Here is a 12,896-nt window from a genome sequence, read left to right as displayed (position 1 = left end):
TTTTTCCTATCAACTTTGATGGATGCTGTTAACACTGCACCTAGAGGTACAATTACCATCATATTCTACTCTGAGGCAAGTGACACTACTATTTTATAGTTTTGTTTTTTTGGAATAACTGTAGGCCGTTTGTCTAACATTAAAGCAATGTCTTCCTGCCTGTTGAAGGACAACTCACATATAAATCCGGCAGTTTCTGCAACTTTTCTGACACAAGGTATAGTTTAAAAGGAGAGAATGGAGAGATGTAAATTGCAGAAGTTGCATTTCTGTAAAAATTCAGGGACGTGTGGATTAAGAAGAAAACAGAGACATGGATATTGTACAATTCTTTATTTGACGTAAAAACTCCATTTTGCTGATATTCTCAAGAAAACAATTCCTGGTTTACAATTCCAGTGACTGGAAGGAGTAACAAACATATGAAAAAATGTCAGCTTTGAATTGCTCAGTAATACTTTTTGTCTCAAACCCAATCTCGCTGGTTATTGCGAAAGCCCATATAAAGTGATGGTTCCTACGGCTATCATGCAGTGATCAGCACATATTCAACTGGGCTGCTTTGTTTTAAAACAGCAACAGCTATAGAGAAGGATCTAGCTTCACCTTGTAGTGCTATCGATACTTGTCAAAAGGTAACCTTTAAGTTAAAGGGAGAGCTGTAAAAAATTGACCACTCTGAAGGCACTCCCTAAAGTACTAACAAATCAGAGCCTAAAAGCAAAAAAATATCCCACCTCCCCCCCAACACACTGGCACCACATCCAGTTCTTGTCCCTTTGTTCACATGTCAGATAATAAAAAACAAAATATTGACTCCAGAGAACAATCACATTGACATTAATGCATCAAGAGGAGCTACAAACAAGCCGGAGGGCTGATATCTATCAGAAACGCTGCCGTCTGTACTGAACAAACACTTTGAGACATCATTCAACCCATTTACAAGTTTTTAGTAAACAATCCTCACAACACTGCAAGTACTTAGTTTTGCAGTGCAAAGTCGCCGACTCTAGAGACAAAAACATTGTAGATGACACAAGTGAAAGACAATTCAAAGGGTGCTGAAAACAAAAAGGAACACGTTTTAACAGATGGCTCAGTATGTTTTGGACATAGAAAGGTAGATTTCAAAGGTACCTCAATGCAGAGAACATGTACTTGTAGGCTGACAATCATTTTAACTCTACCGATCCCTCACATTTTTTTTTGGCAAAATAGCGGAGCATTTGTTATCCAAATCTGACTTGTGAGGTCAATCGGTTTTGAATGATAAACTCAAGGCTTTCCTTTCTTAAGAACTCCTAAAAGATGTGAACTGCAACGGATGATTCTCTTTCACTGACACAAATCATGGGAATGCTGTTTCTTCAGTCAACTATATAACAGACACGCTAAAAAACAAAAATCTACAGTTAACAAATACTTCTAAAGCTAATGCTGTAAACCACCCCATGTCAATCAAATGACTGGCTCCTATTGGCTGCCTGCATGAGGCTGCCATCATCAACAAGGCCTGCAGAAGTCCAGCTACAAACCTAAAGCGGAAACACAATTCATCTGATGCGGGAGGTTTGATGAGCTAATGATTCTAACTACTGTAACACATTTCGTAAAAACTAGAAGTGAGTCTGTTGAGCATTGATTTGCTGGAGGGCACTAAGAAGCTGAGCTAGATATACATTCATTCATTACAATATTCAGTTTAGATTCTGCTTCACTCATCTGCTGAACTCACAACTTCATTGAGAATGAATGGGTGTCAGAAGCAAAAAAAAAAAAAAAACATTTCCTGATAACTGGGTAAAAATACTGAACACATGGCAACCAACCCAAGTCTGAGCAGAGAGAAATACGGTGCAACAGGCAATGCAGTGAAATTTGGTGCCACCAAATGTTTTTTATCAAAAACTGAAAGAAAGTAAAAAATAAAGCTATTGATCACATGGACCGTGATCCGCTCACAGTATCACTGGGCTTTCTGCATACAGCTGTCAATATCAAAGACGACTTCAGTAAGAATTGAACTTGATTGATGCAAAAATACAGTTACTCCAAAGCAAGGTATTTACACATCATCTTGTCCATCTGGTGACTGTTTATCAAACTAAACTTGTGGACTCTCATCCCCTGGTGTCAAACAGTCAGCCCTGGTGCTGGTGACTGAGAGGATGTCTTCATTCTTTCTGTCAAATGTGGAGACCAAAGAAAATTTCTTGAGCTGGAATAAATTCATGATGAGGAGCTACAATTCTTTGTGGATCCATGGCTGCTGTACTATGCAGCCACCTTGTTATCCTTCTGGATTAAAAAACAAACAAACAAAAAAAATGAAAGGTTAGAAGAGCTATAAGATGTCTACCATTTCTACTGCACTTCAATAATACTTTTATTTTGTGCTGATGAAGTTGAGATTTACCCTGTATTCAAAATCAGAGAAATCCCGGCCTCCTCTGCCACCTCTGAATCCACCTCTAAAACCAGGTGGAGCACCACGGGGAGGCCCAAAGGAACCTCTGCTCGCTGGTCTGCCCCGCCCCCCACGGGGGCCCATAAAGCCTCTGCCACGGAAACCACCTCTCCCTCTATTGTGCCTCAGGGGGATGCCGAACGTCTCAGCATTCATACGTCTCTCCTCTGCCCAGGTTGATCTTCGCTCCCTGACACATGCAAAGACCCATTATGATCCATCTTTTCAGAAAACAAACATACCTCAACAAAAAAGACATAAAGGGAGGCACCACAGGCTAAAGTGGCAGTTTTGTCTCTTACTTTTACATATACTGAAACATTTATTTCAGTATTTATCAGAAACATCTATGAATCGATGGTGTGCACAAAGAAATCCATGTTGCTGCTTAAACAATGCACAGAAGCTAGCAGCACACTGTGCAAATTAGTTTAACGGATGCTCAGAGTCTTTATGCGTCCTGTATAATATGTAGTACTTTACATGTATGGTGTATAGTTCTATAGTTAACAAAAATCCAAATGTGCAATCTGTCTGCGTCTGTAACATGCAGAGCCATTATGGGATGTTACGAGGAAATCTGAAACTAATAATCAAATAAACAAACAAGAAAAAGAAAAATCAAAGAGCAGTTAGTGTTTGCATTAGTGTGCTTACTCTCCATGCCAACATGCCTCTTTCACCTGAGGTGCCTCCCCAAACACAGGTAGGAAATCTGTGACTTACTTTGAAAATCCTCTTTCACCCGCTTTACTTAAAGAGATAAAAAACAAAAGTCTTTCAGTGTATTAATTGAGCACAATTCACATGTTTAAACAAAAACAGTAAATGATGTAGAGAGTCCGGAGAATATTTCACGCAGATACCATTCACACTGACATGAACACTGAGTCAAAAATGTATGAATCCGAAACGCAGTAACTTTAACAGGGCAAAATGGGAGCAGATCAAAAAGAGACTAAAATACCACTGTGACTAATTATACATATCAAACAGAGGGAATCAGAAATAAAGGCCTGTTGCCTTCTGCAGTTGAGGTAAATAAAGGCCCCGGTCATTATTTGAGGAAACACAGTAGTTGCAGATCTGTTGTAAACGCCCCCTTGATGATGCAATGGCATCTTTTCATGCTCATAAATAATTTTGAAGGAGCAAAAGTAACTGGGAAAAGTCCAGCGCTTGGGCCACAATGGTGCAACTGCATTCCCGCTCAGACTCTTACAGACATGGACATACATCGAAGGAGCGCTGGCTCGTGTTTGGTCCAGCTATCTGGTTTGTATTTCATCTTTGTAAAAGGAACTGCACCAACACCAACCTTTAATTTCTTTTTAACGCAGTGTAACTATCAGTCTGAATGCTATCCTTCCAGTCAGAGGGGATTCAGGTCCATTAAAAAAAACAAGATGAATAAAACATAGTCAGGTACCTCAAATCATCACAGGACAGGTTATCAAAGAAGGATTTGGACTTGTCATAGTAGCATGTGTTTATCACAGCCTCCTCCTCCTCCGTGGTCCCCTCGTTGGCCGGATGCTCGGAGTCAGCAGTTTCCTCTCCATTCAGCGCCTTTTCAGTCTTGTCATCTGTTATGGTGGAAGAACATTTGTAAAAAAAAATTAAACACCATAAACTTAATAAAATGACCATCGGGGTTGTGAAATTACACAGTTACACTGAAGATGCCAAAAACTCAGTATGTGTGGGTCCATCTCAGCAGATTCACCATCATGCAAACTTTTAATTTCTACCATGGATTTGCTTCTTGAGCTTTCACTGGCAGAGGTGAGAGGATAAACAAAATGTCAACACTGTTGCCCTTTAAAAATAACAAGAATTGCACCTGTTATATTCATACATGCTGCCTTGATCAGGCTAAGGCCAATAATCTGATGAAACATTTTCTACACTGTGGTAAAATAAATGTCTTTGTCCTTTTGGATTAAAGCATGTTGAAGCAGTACCTTTCAGTTTCAGCTTATTCTGGAGCTCTTTGTCAATCTCATCTTTGTGAAACTGGGCATTGGCAGTCTCAAAGTCAAAGTCTTCTTCAAACTTCATGGTGCCATCCCTGCGCATATTTACTTTGCCTCTGCTGCGGCTTCCTCTTCCACGGCCGCGGCGGGTGGCCTGAGCACCAGCTGAGAAATAACAGGGGAAAGCGGAAATCCAGCAAAGCTCTGACAAACAACACATACTGTGCAGTCAATACATATTAGGGCAGCATTGTGTTAAGCTTTGTACTACAGCATGCTGCACCATGCCTATCATCTTTAACTTGAGGTTGTTTTACATCCACATCAAATGAACACTAGAAAATTGTAGCCTTTCATACTTCGTCACCCAGTTAACAAGTTATCATAAACATAGGCCAGTGGTGATTGTAAGCGTTGTCTTGTATATGTTACAACCATCTCTTCTAAAATTTGAGACTGTGTATAAAAAAGGGCTACCAATCCTATACTGTTCTCTTAACATGGGTGTTAACACCTCCAACCTCCCTAAAGCTGATAATTAGTACTTTAACCTCATTGTTGTCGTTTTATTTCACAGTCAATATGCAAACAACCACAAAAGTGAAATATACATCACTTCCTAAATTGGTTCTGACTACACTGTAGATGCCAAGGGGGTTGATATGAAAAGGAAATATTAAGAAGAGTAAAAAACATTAACTAAGACAAAAAAAAGATATGAAAATCGTAATTGATATTTTGTTCATTATGTTGGCTCAGAGGAAACATTTGATTTCATGACAGTAAAGCTTCTTTAAGTATCTATATTCCATGAAGATTTAATAACCGCTAAAATAAATGAACATTTCAGTGGATGGAATTAGGTGTGTTTTAGGCATTATTAATTGAAGGAAAATTACTTACCAGCTTGGCGCTTGTTGGGATCCCGGTTTTCAACAGCACCTTGTTCATTATCTGGCTGTGACACTTTCTGAACCTCAGGTGCTGAACAGAGAACAAAGCAGACATTAGCCTAAGTTTAGCTCCAGGTAAATTGGTAATAATCTAACACACAGATACTAGGAAACACTAGTATGAGCTTGAGACATGGTGCAGATTTAGTGATAAGCAGGATCCTCTGTGTCTGGTAAACATGCAGAATCTAAACTTAGGAGGTGAACGGTTGTTTTTTGCCCTGTAGTGGATTTTGTGCTCAGGAAGCTCTTATAAGCTCAGATATAACAGTTGAATTTCTTTTTCTAATTTCTTGATAGTACCCATACATCTCTGGTCAACACCGGTGCTTGGCAGCACTCTGGATGGACTTTTGTCATCAGTGAGAGAACCTACCACAACAAGCTTGGAAAGTATCTTTACCTTTTCTCTGCTCCAGGAGGTCTGGTGGCTTCTGGCTGCCAGTGGTGGTACTGGTCAGTCTGGGAAGTGGTCCCCCCGTCTGACTCCTCTGTCCTACAGGTGCAGGTGGAGCTGGGGCAGCCGATGGTAGGGCCTGAACTGCCTGCTCAACTGTAGAACTCTTTGTTAAAGAGTCCAGCTCAGGACTAGTGCGTCCTGCAGAAAACAACAAAGTTAGATTCAAAAGTTATAATTTTCCTAAAAGCAGAGGCAGCATAGTTTGTCTTAAAGCAGCTGACAAGAGATTACAACAGTTTAGTGATATACCAGATACTAAGTGACACAACATAATATGAACGTGACAAAATACCTAAAAATAATCAATGTCACTCTGACCAGGGAGGTTCTTCCATTGTACTGGCAATCGACAACACTGACACTGAATATATAATAAGGCCAATGTCAGCTGAGTATTTGCAAAGCAGCCTAATAGTTTTAAAACAAAGACAAAAAATTCAATCTATGTTTAATGAGAAAATCCCTGATGTGCGCCGTTATAAATGTCTTCTCCTTTGAGCACTTTCATGTACTCAAGCTTCAGCAGTTTATTAGAAATAATTTGTAAATTGTCTTCACTACTTCCTGTTCAACACATAATGGGGTTCAGGTGTAATGTAAGAAACCCCACATGAAACATGCAGCTGTGCTCTATATGCAAATCTGAAGGGATCAGGGGCTGCGCAAAATCTGCTTGAGAAACACATCTCGCTTATAAGGCTTGTTTGAAAAATGTTTGGTTGTGCAGCGACTAGAATGGATTTGGAAGGATGATGTCAGTGAATGTAAAAAAAAATATATATATATATCTTTCAGCTCCTAACTTTTTCACTACCCTGTGCCAACTATGACTAGTGGTTCTCAAACAAAAGCACTTTAAATGCAGAATTAGAGCTAGATAATACTGACAAAATTAATATCACAATATTTGAACAATAATCTTTGTGTGTCAAAGGATACTTGTGACCATGTCATTACATCTATCTTATATCCATAGAATGCTTGTACAGAACAAATGTGGTGCATTATTCAATGTCATTTAATTGCAAGGATTTCCATTGGCCAGTGTCCTGCAGAAATATGAACCTTACTGAGTTTGCCACACTTGTGGTTTTGCATGTTTCAGTTTACCTGGTTCATTAACTTTATTTTATTTCACATTATGTATAAACAGCAAATGCATATTAAGGAGTTTTTATTGATTTCCCCATCTTCCATTCAAACACTGCTTTTCATGTATTCACTATGATAAATCCACTTGTGCCAACCTTGTCACTTGAAACAGGTAATCATCCAAGTGCACAATTTATTGCCTTTATTCTGTCACAAGCTGTCCTTTATGGTGCATCCTGTGAATCCATACAGTGAGTGGACACTTTTCAACAAGAACTACTTCTTACCTCCTGCTCCAGCAGATCCAAACTGCTTAGCTGCAAGGGGTGTAACACCAAACTGGCTGTAAGGTGGGACAGAGGCCCTGCTGAACGGAGCATAGGACCCAGCAGACTGGAATGATGATGCTGCTGCAGCATTGCTGGATCCAAGTGATGACTGGAGAAAGAAATACATAGTCAAATGAAAAGCCATAACAACACTATCTGTCAAAAATTCACATGGTGTTCATGTATGAGGGAACAAGAAACTTTATTTTTGATCAATTTATTTCAGATCACTTGATGAAATCAGCATCGCAAACAAGAACATGTGAATTTGGTGCAAGCCTACTATACACAGTCTTTACTGATATTCACCAATTTAGTGAAGAAAAATTATATTTACAATTATATTTACACAAGTATGAGCAAAAAAAAAAAAGAATGGATTTAATTCAACACATGAGTAATGGAGCTGGAGGTGTTTGTGATTTTAATCATGTTATGGTACTTTGGCCTCAGCAAATAGCCAACTATTCTGCAAGGGGCAAGCACAGGTGTAACTAATAACATGAACGACCGCTCTGTTCCACTTAACTGTCCCAGTAAACCCTGACAGTGTGACACTGAAGCACCTTACTCAACACCAGCACACAGAGATGGGAGCAGCTAAATGGAGCCATCATTGACTTTATCATTTACACCTGTGCTTCTCCTTCTGTGACATGTCAAAGTGCCCTCTTCTTAGAAATAACAGTGTGGCTGCAGCCAGCCATGACCTAGGTCTAAAATGTATTAGTAAAGATTTCCTATGACTTTTCTAGAAACAAACTGCGGTACATACTGCTATTTTTAATGGTACAAGGATGCAAACAAACTTACTTGAACTATGGCAGGGTCCTGAGGCAGGGTGCTAGTGGCTTTGGGTGGCTCACAAACTGTTAGGTCTTTTATATCACTCCCTCGGAAGATGATGTACTCAAACACTTCCTCCCGAGGTGGGATAGGCCTGTCAGTGGGCCGATCTTCAGTGCCGAAAGAGCGTACTGTTGAGAAAATTCATAGGACAATTTAGAGAGGCTGGGTATATCTGTGCTTTTATAATGTTATTGTTGACATGTTTTATATAGTACAAAGTAAATAAGCCAGGGTTAGCCCAGAAAGTTCTTCTTCATCAAAGATCTTCATCCTTTCATCCTGGACAGATGTTATAAAAGAATTCTAAAATACAATTTAATTACAAATTCTCCCCAGAGTGATTCCTGAAACACTATTTTTTAATTTACTACACAAGTATACAGCCCAATGCTGTGAAGCATTAACGTGCGAGTTCACTAAACACACCTTCAAAATAAGGACTTAAATGTAACTTTGCTAATAAACCATAAATAAAACTCAAATAAGGAACGTTTAATAGTATCGAGGCATCGATTTTCTATTTCGTGCCACTCGGTCCACAGCAGCCAGGAGCAAATATTTACTGTTAGCCCGAGCACAACGTAAACAAAGGGCAGAGTTAACTACAGCACCACTTAGCTGTTAGTCGGCTAAAAAGCTAGCTGACGTAGCTAACTGCGCTGAAATGGATTTCAGTTTTCCGTCGCAAAACACGTTTGCAGGTTGTGTTATAACCCTTTACGAGTACTGCGGTCCACTTGTGGTTACTTTACGTACCTTTAGCAAGAGCTACTGTCGAGTTTTCAGTGTCAATGGTGTATAAAATTCCTTCATAGCGAATCTCGGCCTTGGAGATTAGGCTAATTTTGCTGCCAATGTACGGCGTCCCTCCTCCGCTCATGTTTGTCCGCTGATGTTAACAACGCACTTACTTCCACGAAACGTTTGGTTACTGTCAAACAAGCGATCAGGTGTGCTATTTTCAGAGCTGTAGTTTCAAGGCTACATTAGATGGTTTTGCAAGTTTCACCGTGGCTCAGACTGGCTCGCTCCTGATCTGGATCCTACCACGACATGGCCGTTTTCATTTTCCTTCGCCCGCCGCTAAGGATGTTGGGAGGAAGGCTGTGGCTCATTCTTTTAAAGTTGCCTCCTCTTCCGCTTACTGTCACCTGTTCTCCTGAACGGAAAGGAGTGAGTTGGTAAAAACATGACTGACTTAGCAACTTGAAGACTGCAAGTGCCGTTTTGTAAACTTTTATAATAGTTTCTCAGGGACGAAAATTAGCCAATTAACCAAGGGATGCTTAGTCGACGCTTGAGATGCAGCCATTCTATCATATCGCGATATCACAAGAGCTCGCATCTCTCAACCTGTTCTCAACACTGCCCCATGGATGTATTATAAGAACATAATAAGGTCTTATAATACATCCATGCACTGCCCCCACAATGCTAGAGAATTAATTTTTAGATGTAGAAAATTGTATGCTGCATAATTTGTCCTGAACACATCTAACTTACTTGTTTTTAATGATAAAGCCGCGTAACTAAAGTGTGTAACGGGTACCAGGCTGGTACCTACACGGTATTTACAGTATAACAACAGTATTTATTATACTTAATCAAATTACATTCTAATAAAAATATGAAAATACAACATGTCTATATCCATGCCCCCCTCCACCCCCCCCTCATCTAATGACGTCAGAGTCATTCCCACAATGCCTAGTAACACGCAGGCGCACTGTAAAAAAAAAAAAAAAATATATAAGACGGCTATCGGTGATCAGAGATGGCGGGCGCCTCCGACCCCCTGGAAGATATGCTCTTTTCGGAGGTGGATGAAAAAGCTGTGAGCGACCTAGTGGGCTCATTGGAGTCACAGCTTGCTGGCCAAAGCAACCCAGCAGGTAAAACAGACGAAAACGGAGGCGCTGGCTCAGTGGCCCCCGCTAACCATCACTTGGGAAAAACGCTACCAGCTCCAGTGGGCACCACAACACTAGAACAACAACAACAAGGACGGCGTAATAAACCTGAGATGCGCCAGGAGATCAACTCTAAAGGCGTTAGCCCGGATAAAGCTGTTACATCCCCTCCTCTGGGCTGCACCCCGTCTTTTGGCGAGCCCTCCACCACTTCGGCTGCCTGTGTGAACGCCACTAGCAGCGGTTCGCAATCACATGGAGCATCCATCACAACACTGACTGCATCTGGTGTGTCAACTTTGGCATCTCCGCAAGCCAGCATCAGCACCACATCCAGCCGCGGCTCTAAGGGTGCCCCGGGCACAGGTGAGACGTCGATAGAGGCTAACCCGGCGAGAAAACGCATAACCACGCCAAGGAGGAGCGCTTCGGCTCGGATAAAGAGTTTTAACGGCGCGGCTGTAACGACGAGAAGGAACAGCAACACAGCGGTGGTGGAAAACGCCAGCTCCGTGGATCCTAGTGAAACTACAACAAACTCTACTCGACCGGTTACATCCTCTATTAACACTTCGACTTTCACTTTATCTAACGCTAGCCTGCCTGTAGGTCAGTCGGCTATTGCTCTGGACCGGGGGACTCCCACCATCTCTTTGCATAGACTCCCGAGTCACATTGTAGCCAGTATAGCCCAGAACGGCAACGGGACCAGTGTTTCGGCCTTGGTTCAGCAGGGCGCTCACATAGGACCCATCACCTCTTCAGCTTCACAGGAGAACCACAGCAAACCGGTCACAGACACTGGGGCTTCCAAAACAGACGATTGTCAGTCCAAAATTGTAATGTCGAGCCAGTCTGGTAGTGTGAACTCTGTAATAAACACTGTTTCTTCTGCATCTTCTGTTGTCACACCAACAACAACTACAGCAGCAGCCACAACAACAACAACAATAACCCAGCCTTTGAGCTCTGCCACAGCTGCTGCTTGTGTCACAGGGGTGGCAACTAGTTCTGTATGTGGTACTGGTCAGGCTACATTAGTGACCACCACTATTAGCATGGTCAGGCCCACAGCTCCCTCTCCAACACCTGCTGTGGCCACCTCAGCACAGTCTCAACCCCGTCCTGGACTCACAGCACCTCAAAGGATTGTAGCCCCCCAGCTGATTGTCAGACCACCTCAGCAGCAGACGACCATTCAGCTTCCCCCTGGGTTTACCATCCCACCGGGTAAGGTTGGCAGGAGGGAGAGGAGTGCAGGAACAAGATGCTGTTAACACCTGTGTTATAATAACCTCACCTGAGGCTCAAGGGTTTAGTTGTCAGTATGATGTGGTGTTTGACTATCTTCAGTATGATGGGTTTGGTTGTGTGACATCCCGCTTTCTTCCAGTGTTTGTCAGGATGTACTGGGGAAGCACTTCACCCAGCAGATGTTAGTGCTATGATGTGTCAGCTGAGCTGCACAAAGTAACATTTACACCAAGCATGATTGACAGCCTCTAACGCCACAGGAGACCACGACCACAAAATTTACAATAAAAAAATCTGACAAAATTTGCATGAATTTTGCAGTGAAACAGTGTCTTTAGTGATTAGCTGACACTTAACTCTTTGATTGAAGTCTCCATAAGAAATCGGGCTCGTGATTATTTATTTTATTTTTGCTCACAGGAAAAACATACTGACCATGCTGTCACTTTTAGCTCTAAGCAAATGATTTTACATAAAGAAGATAGCGCTGTTTCCAATGAAATCATGCAATAAATGTGACCACCAATGTATTAATACACATATACCCCATACTACTAACAAACTACCACATGCACAAGCAGGCAGTTGAAAGCACTTTCATCTGCAGCATAGTTTTGTGAATGGTAGGTACTCTCATGATTGTCGTCAAAGTTTCAAACATTTGTGTTCTTCCTAGTAGCGTTTCCAAGACCAATAAACAGGAACTTTTTTTCCAGTGGCAGGTACAACATATGTAGAGGAATGTGTTTTTATGTCAGTACAACTGCATGAAATGTTCACCCATAGTACCAAGGGAGCATACAATGCCAGCATCAAGAGGTTGTACATGATGGCAAATCTGTTCAAGTGGATAGACTTTTTTATTTTTTATTTTTTTATTAAACAGATCACTTTATTTCTTGATACATTGAGAATTGACAATCTACACTGTTCCAAAACTATGAAGTGTATCAAAAGCCAAGTGAGTTTACATTTTAAACATTTATTGCTGCCTAAATAAAGCAAAGGTACTGTATTTTTTTCCATTTATTTCTCTGGGTGGGGATTTATCATACTATCATCCAACAGCTGCAGCATTTTCCCAAATTTATTTGTATTTGGCAAATAAATTTGGGAAGGTAGCAACTTCCACAAAACTTCTATTCCTTTTTGTAGTACATAATACAGGTAATAACTGTGATCAGATTTTCTTGTGCGCTGCCTGTTTGATCTTGAATGATATTCTGAGTCATCTCACCTCAGGAACAATGGTTCAGTCAGACAGTGAAAAGAATGAATGTGCTATTAACCTTTCTAATGACCTCATGTCTTCTTCACTTTATGTAAATTCTTCACAGATACACAAATGTTTAATAAAACATTTAGTCTTGACCCGACAAGAGCTACATCTCAAATATAACATAATGACTGCAATCCTGGTGTTTTTGAAAGAGCAAAGACTCTGTGTAATTATGATCACACCTTGAGTCATATTCCTAAACCTCAGACTGTCATTTGTGCATTAATCTGATATCCAGCAAGGCCTTGTTAATTTGTAACTTGTGTTGTTGTGAAATCACACATATAAGCAGTGTTTTAGTGCAATGAAATAAGACGTGCTCTA

The 12,896-nt window shown here is 40.9% G+C and overlaps 2 protein-coding genes across 5 annotated transcripts in view; one reads left to right on the top strand and one right to left on the bottom strand.

Annotated features, from left to right (window-relative positions):
- Positions 1-318: 318 nt before the first annotated feature.
- lsm14ab (LSM14A mRNA processing body assembly factor b) lies at positions 319-9,200 on the bottom strand. Of its 2 annotated transcripts, none has more exons than XM_071488853.1 (10): positions 8,886-9,200; positions 8,094-8,257; positions 7,239-7,389; positions 5,803-5,997; positions 5,350-5,430; positions 4,435-4,611; positions 3,900-4,056; positions 3,197-3,223; positions 2,420-2,660; positions 319-2,301 (listed from the first exon to the last, which is right to left on the bottom strand). In XM_071488853.1, exons 1-10 carry the CDS (start codon positions 9,007-9,009, stop codon positions 2,278-2,280), a joined length of 1,341 nt encoding a protein of 446 aa, XP_071344954.1. In that variant the 5' UTR covers positions 9,010-9,200; the 3' UTR covers positions 319-2,277. The 2 variants fall into 2 exon arrangements, with proteins under 2 accessions (XP_071344954.1, XP_071344955.1); XM_071488854.1 differs by having other exon boundaries at positions 2,137-2,298; positions 8,886-9,155.
- Positions 9,201-9,857: 657 nt separating this feature from the next.
- LOC139627515 (transcription initiation factor TFIID subunit 4-like) overlaps positions 9,858-12,896 on the top strand; it is an 83,241-nt gene continuing 80,202 nt past the window's right edge. For 2 of the 3 annotated variants that reach the window (XM_071488322.1, XM_071488320.1), the window contains exon 1: positions 9,863-11,269. In XM_071488322.1, the coding sequence (XP_071344423.1) occupies positions 9,904-11,269 (1,366 nt within the window). In that variant the 5' untranslated portion in view covers positions 9,863-9,903. Of the gene's footprint in view, positions 11,270-12,896 lie in introns of all 3 variants that reach the window. The other variant, XM_071488321.1, reaches the window with a different exon arrangement.

The sequence above is a fragment of the Trachinotus anak genome, unplaced genomic scaffold (assembly GCF_046630095.1).
Source record: "Trachinotus anak isolate AG129_WGS33_773 ecotype Australia unplaced genomic scaffold, CSIRO_AGI_Tana_v1 ptg000011l, whole genome shotgun sequence".
Lineage (NCBI taxonomy): Eukaryota > Metazoa > Chordata > Actinopteri > Carangiformes > Carangidae > Trachinotus > Trachinotus anak.
Note: the sequence above shows the minus strand (reverse complement) of the source record. Positions and strands in the feature narration are given on the sequence as shown.

Coding starts and splice junctions, on each gene's coding strand:
- lsm14ab (XM_071488853.1), bottom strand. CDS start 9,009: ATGAGCGGAGGAGGGACGCCGTACATTGGCAGCAAAATTAGCCTAATC. Junction 4,612..5,349: donor TCCCAACAAGCGCCAAGCTG/GTAAGTAATTTT, acceptor GTTATTTCTCAG/CTGGTGCTCAGGCCACCCGC. Junction 2,302..2,419: donor TCTCTGATTTTGAATACAGG/GTAAATCTCAAC, acceptor TTTTTAATCCAG/AAGGATAACAAGGTGGCTGC.